The sequence below is a fragment of the Solanum pennellii genome, chromosome 4 (assembly GCF_001406875.1).
Source record: "Solanum pennellii chromosome 4, SPENNV200".
Lineage (NCBI taxonomy): Eukaryota > Viridiplantae > Streptophyta > Magnoliopsida > Solanales > Solanaceae > Solanum > Solanum pennellii.
The window spans coordinates 68,849,114-68,858,414 of NC_028640.1; the positions used below are offsets into that span (position 1 = coordinate 68,849,114).

General features: G+C 29.1%; 2 protein-coding genes across 2 annotated transcripts; one reads left to right on the forward strand and one right to left on the reverse strand.

The window, feature by feature from the left end:
- Positions 1-231: 231 nt before the first annotated feature.
- Positions 232-1,818, forward strand: LOC107017244. Its single transcript, XM_015217511.2, has 2 exons — positions 232-765; positions 859-1,818. Exons 1-2 carry the CDS (start codon positions 621-623, stop codon positions 1,605-1,607), a joined length of 894 nt encoding a protein of 297 aa, XP_015072997.1. The 5' UTR covers positions 232-620; the 3' UTR covers positions 1,608-1,818.
- Positions 1,819-2,664: 846 nt separating this feature from the next.
- Positions 2,665-5,454, reverse strand: LOC107016275. The gene is given in 5 exon segments (XM_015216765.2): positions 2,665-2,973; positions 4,129-4,524; positions 4,920-5,035; positions 5,122-5,301; positions 5,304-5,454. Coding segments are annotated over 5 exon segments (816 nt in total). The 5' UTR covers positions 5,365-5,454; the 3' UTR covers positions 2,665-2,910.
- Between the last annotated feature and the right edge of the window lie 3,847 nt (positions 5,455-9,301).

A 9,301-nucleotide genomic window follows, 5' to 3' on the forward strand; every position in this document is an offset into this window, starting at 1 on the left:
GAAACAAGAAAAAAGATTTTATATAATATATAGATTGTCACTTAAAATTCTGGATTCAACTCTTATCAGTACAACAAAAGTAGAATAACATTATTGGAAGACACAAAATGGGCTAGGACCTATTCATATTTGATGGGCCTTTTTAAGCTACTGACTAGTGTCAGTTGACCTATAGTATAAATAATTTGAAAAAGTGTGCCTTGTAAAACATTGATAGAAGAAGAATTTAGAATCAATCTAATGCAATACTAAACTTAAAAAGTGTTACATTGTGGAGTACAAATGAAGTCCAATTGGAAGGCGATGTGCACATATTTAACAAGGCCTTTTCCTTTTTGCTTGCCTATCCCACAAGACACACCATACAAACCCCACTCGTGAAATGACACCGATAATGTTATTATTGTAGTCAAACTTTGACAAAACTTCGAAAACAAACTTTCATCTATAACAAGTTATAATCCTTGAATCAAAGTATAATTTGTCATGAAGCAAAGTATATGTTCTTTTTCTCTCATGTTTATGTTAAGCATATGCATTTGCATTGTTTTGGACTTCAAAAAAACAAACTTAATTTCACCTAACATAATCAAAGTTCTTGTAGCGAAAAACCGCGAAAAATGGAAATGGAAATGGGACTCAAACTAACAAGAGTTGCAAATGAATCCTCTTCTACTGAATTTCAATTTGCAAAAGACAGAGCTGGCCCTCTTTTCCAGTCTAGAGAAACAGACACAATGTTCATCCTTACTGTCCATTTGAAAGGTAAAATTTTTCTCTTCATCATACACGTAGTAATTTTTTTCAGTTTCATGTTCATTTTTACTTACTTCTAATATGTATAAACTCTGTATATAGGTTATATACAAGAAAACATTAAGGTTGATATTAATGAAGAAGGGACTATTATCGCGATAAGGGGTGAAAAATCGGTTCAAGAAACTGTGATGGTAGGGTGGAAATTGATCAAAAAAGATGTAGAAGTTAGAAAATTTAGTAAGGCTTTCAAGATTCCAGATGGGGTTATCTTGGATGAAATTAAGGCAAGATTTGATGATGAAATATCCATATTGACAATTAAAATGCCTAAGAAAGTAAAAGGGATTCTTGGAATTGAATTTGTTGAAGTGAAGGAACATGAAGAATTGCCGATTGTAGCTAACAAGATTTCTAAAAAAGTCACATTTAAAGAAGATATGGATAAGCCAAAAGCAGAGGAAAATCAAGAAAAACCACGTGAAGTAGTCGAAAAACATGTTGTTAAGGATGAAATAATGTCAAATGAAGACTCAAAACATGTTGTTAAGGATGAAATAATGCCAAATGTAGACTCAAACATCCAGAGCAACGATACGATTGATGAAACAAGAGAGGCTCGAGGAGATTTTGTAGGTCATGATAAACCTGAATCATCGAATTCGAGGGATGAACATAAAGATGATCAAGCTAGTGTAACATCAAGGAAAAGGGAAGATGACAATGTGCCTAAGAAGAGCTCAAAAATTTGTGTACCTATTGTTGCAGGATCAGCCTTAATATTATCTCTTTTTGTGTTTGTAATTCATCTCATAAGAACTAAGAATCAATCTGTGAAAAGAAAAGGTTAAAAGGCTAACAACATAGCATGAATATGTTGTTATTTTCTAAAACCTTTTTCTTTTATTTACTTCTTTCATTTGATTGTAAAAACAGAGTTTGGTGATTACTAGGTTCAATTTGTTGTGTTGTTATGAGTTTGTAATTGAGCCTATAAAAGCATAACGTTGTTATGGGCACTTTGTATCACTTTTTCTTTAAGGTGTGGTGGTGGTTTGATTATGGTTGTTTGGTAGCTCGATAAAAAATAAGTTATTTATATGTTAATTTTCCTGTAACTTCTACGTCGTTTGGTAGGTAGATAAGAAATGAGTTATTCATATATAAAACTAATATGATGTTCGGTTGACAATTTTAAAACCCTCATAACTAATATATGTGTAAGTTATGAGAAAATCTATACGTTATTTTATGTGAGATAGCAGATGAAATAACTAATATCTGCATAAAATAATAATACATAGATTCACTCATAACTAATTCATATATCATTAATTTTTTGTATAACTCAAATCAGCTACCTAACAACCTTTTCTAGCCTGCCTTGCAAATTGCAATTCTATTTAACATATCTCCTTAGCTCACTACAATGTGCTTATTAAATGAAGGTGAAGAGATGCCATCATAGCTTTTGGTTTTGGGCTTTATACATTAAAACCTGAATTGTTGGAACATTTGGTCTTGGGCTTGATAGCTCACTACAAGGATGCTAGCAATCCTGAATCTTCAAACATATTCTTATTAGGCCTTACTAATACCAATGTTTTATTTGCGTTTTTTCAAGTGTTGAAGAGTTACACATCAGATGAAAACTAAAAGAGATGAATGATATCTTCATATAGGCTTGGACAATCTTCTCATATGAGATAGTTTTTAGAGTTGAATTATGTTCAAGATTAGACTTCGACAATTGCCTTCTCATGAGCTAACTTTTAGGATTAAGTTAAGACTCAAGATCTATTTCTTTACACTATGCGAGTTCTGAGAAGAGCTTCAAGGCTAGGCACAATGAAAACGCACCAAGAGGTATTAGTACACGAGTCCCATCCAAAATGGCAAGTAATTTGAATATAATTGATTTTAATAATTACGATAAATAATTTAAGACGAAGGAAAACGTATTTAATGACAAAAAAACAGTAACATGATAAGGTGCCAAAACTAAACTAATGTCAAAGTAGGATCAAAGGATAGCAATATTACAGATGATAATCAGCCCCTTTTAATGCTACTTTAGATTCAAAACTACATCCCAAACAGTGGAATCTCTCTTTTTTACATTTCAAACTTTTCTCTTTCTCCTTTTTGCATTGTCTAAAGCATCATTAAGAAAATTGCAAAGCACACACTTCTTTGAATTGCTGAAAATCCCACAACCTGCATTTCCAAATTTCAAAAAAAAAAATAAAAAAATTAAATTAATTAATTAATTAAACTTGAAAACATCAATGAGGAATATAATTAGAATTAATAATGAATCTAATCAGTACCACCATCATCAGTCTCCTTTTGTCCCTTTTGTTCTTTTCTTTTTTCATTCACTTTTTAGGTTATTTTAAATTAAATTCCCCTCTTTCTTTTTCTTCTTTTTTGTCATCTTTTTCTATTTTCTTTTTTCTTTTTTTTGGGTTAGTTCTTGAAATTTCAGAAATTCTAAAAAAAATAAAAAAATCTTTAAGTTAGATTAGTTTGAAACTCTTTTTTGTGTGGTTTACATTTTACACTACACCAAAACCTACCTTTTCACACAACAACTTAATTACCTCTAAATATATATTTTTAATGACAGTTTAGTACCTACTAAAATTTATTATAATTTAAATAAAAGAACAAAAAGATAAAAATAGAAAAATAAAAAAAGAAGATAGACTAACCAAAAGAAAAAAAAGGGAAAAAAAGTCAATAAGAGATTAAAAAAAAACATAAAAAGGGAACAATAGCAGTGTTACTTAACAATAATCCATATAAATAAAAAAAGGTTAAACTTAAAAGTAATATATGAAAAAACAGTAGTTAGCAGTCAACCAGTAGGTACTAAATTATTTTTTTTTCTTTCTATAAACAAAAGTATTGAATTACTGACCGAAGAAAATCGTTTAAATGTCTCTAACACCAAAAATATGAGGTATTTTTTCCTTTAATTTTTTTTTAAAAAAATGAAGAAAGTCCAAAATTTCCTCTTTAAAAAGGTATAATATATGGACCACAAAAATCAAAATTAGCACTTTCGTCCCTAAAAAAAAAAAAAAAAAATCTTAAACCAACTTTTACCACTATTCCTTTTGCTTATAACCTTTTTCTTTTTAGACTGATCACTCACTATTCTATGCATAATATACCTTTAACTAAATTCTTGATGTATTAAATTATTCAGAATAAATTTAAATTTCTTGACACTTTATTATTATGTGCCCAAAAAAATCATATTTCCATAATTAAAAATATTTTAATTTAAAAGTTTTCTATTATTGTATATGAATCAAACTATTTCATATAAATTGACCGAAAAGTGATATAAATTTGACGAATTACCTGGTGATTAGAACCGGAAGTTGGCAAAGGGCGGATGGTGGCAGAGTCAACTTCACCAGTTGGCAACGGAACCGCCGGATTACTGTTAATAAACGGAATTTCATCTCCTTTTTCCGGCACCGTTGGCCCATTTGCCGGTAACAGAGCATTCGGTGAAGGGCTAGGGGAAGTGGCTTCTCGGGGCTGAAACGGCCATGGATATGCCGGAGAAGATGACACAACGCCGCCGGATATAACCGGTGGAGCTCCCACCGGTGGCTTTTCCGGCGAGGAGGCAGGACTTGCCGCCGGAGTTGGAAGAGATACCTTAATTGCTAGTTTTTGGCCTTGTAAACATGCTGCATTTGATCCATTGTTGAATGAAAAGTAAAAAATACCCTGCCTTGATGGATGCCACTGCAAATCAATTCATCAGAAAAAAAAATATTAAAAAGATGGAATCTTTTTGCAGATTTTTGAACACCCTTTTGAATTCTATCCCTGAATCTTGCAAATATTTGAAGAAATTGAAAGCATGTATTTGAAACTTTGGGTAAAAACTAGCCCTTCAAAGCTTGAATCTTGAAATTATGAAGAAATTGAGAGAACTCCCTAAAATCCTTTTCAATTTCAAATTTTAAGTTGGATATGTCCAACAAGTAAGTGGCATTTTCAAAAAGTTTTGTTCATAAAAATATTTTCGAAGTTCTCAAAAATTTACTTCTGTAGCATGTTCAAACACAACTTCAAAAACTCAAATTTTTAAATTTCGAGCCAAAAAGGAGCAATAGAAAGTTAAAAGAGGAACTTACAGTATAAGACTTGGAATCAGATTTAGTAAGAAGTGTAGCTTGAGTGAAATTGCAGGCATTGAAGGCATTCTGATTCTTGAAAATGTACACATTATACTTGTACTTATGCTGAAAAACTGAAGAAAAAAGATTTGGTCAAATAAAAAAAGTAACAAAAACAGGAAATGGTTCATAATACAAAGAAAACTAGTAATACACTTACTAATGGAATCATCAATGTGGACAATTGGATTTTTCCATAGTGAAACTCCATCAACTATTACAGTTGTACTTTGAGAAAGTTGAAAAATTACACTTCCAAGAATGAAGAAAAACACACAAAACATAGAGACATTTCCCATACTGAAAATTGGTGCTAAATTCAAAGTGGAGAGCAAATAAAGAAAAAAGTAACAAATAATGTAAGCTTTAGTAGCTTTTCAATGGATGAAAAAAGAGAGTACATACAACACAAAGAAAGAGGAGAAAATAGAGAGGTGTCAGTGTGTTAAGCTTTTTCACGGGAATTGTTTTGAATTTGTGTACTCCTAATGAAAATGTGTTGCTACAACAATTTCATATTATACTTGTTTACATTATTAAAAATTGGAACAATATACGAGTAGCTCCTCAACCTATGTTCAAAATTTTAAAAATATTTATTATATTCAGGTTTTATTATTCTCAGAATTTATTTTATATATAATTTTCTATTCCTTTTCGACTTACGTGGCATTATCTTGTGGATTCAATGTGTGTTGACATTTTTTTTCAAGTTAGTGTCACGTAGGACGAAAAGGAATAGAAAATCATTTATAGAATAAGTTGAGGGGTAATAGAACATTAGTATAGTATAAGTGTGTCTCTGAGAATTCAGGCATAGATTGAGGGGATACTTATGCAATTTCCCTTAAAAATATTTATCCTAAATTATTTATTACTTTATAAGGTTAACAATAAAATGAATTAAATTTCTTGCATTTTACTCCTAAAATTAATTCTTTTTAAAGTATCATAAAATTATTTTTAAAAAAAACTTCCATTAAAGTTTATCTTCTCCGACAGCTAGTTCAATGGTTTCTAAGCTAGACGGTGATAGTACGTAGAGTTGTGAAAATAAGTTAAAGCATAAAGTCATAACATGTTTCAAAAAAAAAGGGAAGTGTACATGTCTCTTCCTCGCGAATATTCTCCACAAGAGGAGAACTCGATTTGTTGCTTGAACAATCCTTTCTGGTCTTAAACAAGCATCCGGGGGTGGGTTTGTCGATTTTGCTTATGTTGATGTTGGTTTTCTTCAATCTCAGGCAATTCGTTTTTAATTGTCGACGTGAAAACTATTATGTTTGTTTTTTTTAGTATGTGTTGATGAAATTGTAATCATTGGTAATGATATTCAAAAAGTTCTCTGTATCGAGAGATTTTAAATTTCGTAAGTAACTTAATGCTCGTGTTTTAGAGCCCCAAATCAGAAAATGAAATAGAATTCCTTTATCACACACATGTAGATCTTTACATTGATAAATCAGAGGGGTCTCCCTTGAACAAATTTTTAAATATTAGGGTACTACCAATAAAAAAAAAGGTAGACAAATAAAATGGAACAAAGAATATTTATTACTGTTACTAGTACTAGTACTATTAAGAGTTCAAAACACATTTGAATTATAATCTTTTCATGAGTTTTTAACTATTAATTGTTTGTATTTTCTTTTTAAATTATCACCATCGTAAAAACACCAATTGAAGTGGGTTAGATCAACTATCAATTAAAAAACGTCTTTGCGGCGAGTCTCCGGTTGAGGCGCACAAAAAATGCTCTGGATCGTAAATTGAAAACGTAGATCCATAAGGCGTAAGTCCTAAAATTTGAAGCGTAAGTTCTAAACATAAAAACGTAAGTCCAGGACGTAAAAATAGACATTTTAATTTTTTTAATTTTTTTTTTGCTTTAAATCATATTTTTATTATTGATTTAATGATATTTTTCAAAAAATAATTATAATACTTTTTTCTTCATTTTTGATTATTAATACTTATCTCAAAATAAAAATCATAAATCATTAAAAGGATTGCTTTTGCTTATTTTATTAGTAATTAAACTATAAATTTGAATATACATGAGACTACACCCGGTATATCCATGGGACTTATGCCCTGTATCTCGAAACTTACCTTCGCCTATAAAACGCCTCGCCTCGCCTCATGCTCCGGCTTTTTAAAATACTGATTTTAAATATATAAATTATAATAGTTTAAATTGAAAAATAACTTGTGATGATTCAAAGTGCAAAAGAAAAACAACTAATGACTGAAGAAAAAAAGAGTAATTGTTCAAATTTTTATATATATTTTTTTACCATCATCTCCACTGTTATTAGACTAACAAATAGTATATTTTTTCTTTAATGTTTTTACAGTAAAAGTTGTAATGATTTTGTCTGCGGAAAATAAATAATTTAACAAACGGAAAGATTCTTTATTTTAAGTAAAAGTGTAACATGCGATTATGATGATTTTGGGTTAGAATTTGGTGATGAGTGATAAGTGATGATGGGCTTTATTATTTCAAAATGATTAGTTTTTTGTGATCATGAATTCATTACACTATTATAGGGCTCTTGGGGAACCCAATTTTCGTTTGTTTAAGACTTTGAGTACAATCTTTTAAATTTATGATAATTATTTGAGTCTTTGCTCGTACAATTCTAGGTTTATTTTACCTTTTACAAGGTTATGGGTTGTCACATGTTAATGCTTTGAAGCAATTGCTTATTACAACTTTGGTTATTATTCCCTTCGTTTCGTATTACTTAATTATATTATTGTAAAAGCGTTTTGCTTTTTTTATAATTTGAATTTGTAATCTTATTTTAAAATTATAAACAAAGGATGTTCATCATTTGAGTAATTTTCTCTCATCTAATTTATACTTTCTTTGTCTCAATTTATATAACTTATTTTTCTTGTTAATCAATTCAAAAAAGAACGACACAATCATTTTATCCTTAATGAATAAATTTTACATTTACAGAACTAGAAGTTTCAAAAATTCTTCTTCATTTATTTGTTAAATTTTTTGTAAGGCCAAGCTGTATTATTACTACTATGGATATTACTCTATTTGTTTCGTATTACTTGATTATTTTTTTATAAAAGAGTTTTGCTTCTTTTATAATTTGAATTTGTAATCTTTATTTTAAAATTGTAAATAAAGAATGTTTATCGTTTGAGAAACTTCCTCTCGTCAAGTTATATTTTCTTTATCCCAATTTATATGACATATTTTCTTGTTAATCAATCTAAAAGAAAATGACACAACCAATTTATCCTTAATGAATAAACTTACAGTTTCACAACCATAAGTTTCAAAAGTTTTTCTTTTCTTTCTTAAACTTCATGTCAGGTCAAACTGTATTATATAAAATAAAACGAAGGAAATTGTATACAAAGATAATTAAACCAAAATTATTTCAATATTCAAGTAGCTAGGTCAAAAAAAAAAATAGGTCAAACGTACGTAACTCTAGAGCACAGTGAAAAAGTAGTATAAAGATATGTATATGACTGGATTTATTATAAGGTCCAGAAAAGAAATCCAAGGCTCTATCTGCCACAGGCATGAGACACTAGTACTACTTCTAAAACACTTAGCTAGTTTCTAGTAATGTCCACTAATCATATATTTTATATTTTAACTTTCTTTTTTACTAGTATATAATCACTAAAAAGCTTTTAGATATTAACAAAGAAACAAAGGGGGTGTGATTTTTGTGGACCTAAAACATTAAAAGTATAAAAAGTCAATTAAGTATATACCAAGACAAATAACTACAAGACAAAAACATGTACCTTTTGAACTCTCCAATTTCTTTTTTGCAGAAACAGAAGCAGATATATTGTTTGGTTTAATGGAGGAAGATAAGTGAGGCACAATATGGGCTTCATCTTTTTTTTTTTAATTAAATTTTGTTGTAATTTATTAAAGGAACATAGATATTAGGCTTTACAAATGGATTGACAGCTCCTTAAATAATTTGACGATAAAGTTCATTTAGACGTTTAAATTATGTATTTAAATACATGATAAAATGTTTCTATTAGTATTTCCAACATAATATTTTAAAAGTTTCTTCATATATTCTCAAACACTCATTACGTTAATAAGTTAGCCTCTCTTAAAATATGTTATATACATATTTTGCAGAACAAGTGTAAAACCTCAAAGACACATGTTCAAATGGATTGTTGATGTGTATAATAACATTTTTCATATTTTTAACTTATTTACGTAATGTCATTTAAGAAAACCAAAAACTTTTCAAAATATGAGCTAAAATTAAAATGTTTCATTAGAATATCTTCTAATTTAAATATTTAAATAAAATTTATCAAACAAATTA

What these genes read in the sequence shown, in the direction of transcription:
- LOC107017244 (XM_015217511.2), top strand. Translation starts at nt 621, where the DNA reads ATGGAAATGGAAATGGGACTCAAACTAACAAGAGTTGCAAATGAATCC. An exon ending in CCTTACTGTCCATTTGAAAG is followed by an intron (nt 766 to 858) that starts GTAAAATTTTTC and finishes CTCTGTATATAG; the next exon opens with GTTATATACAAGAAAACATT.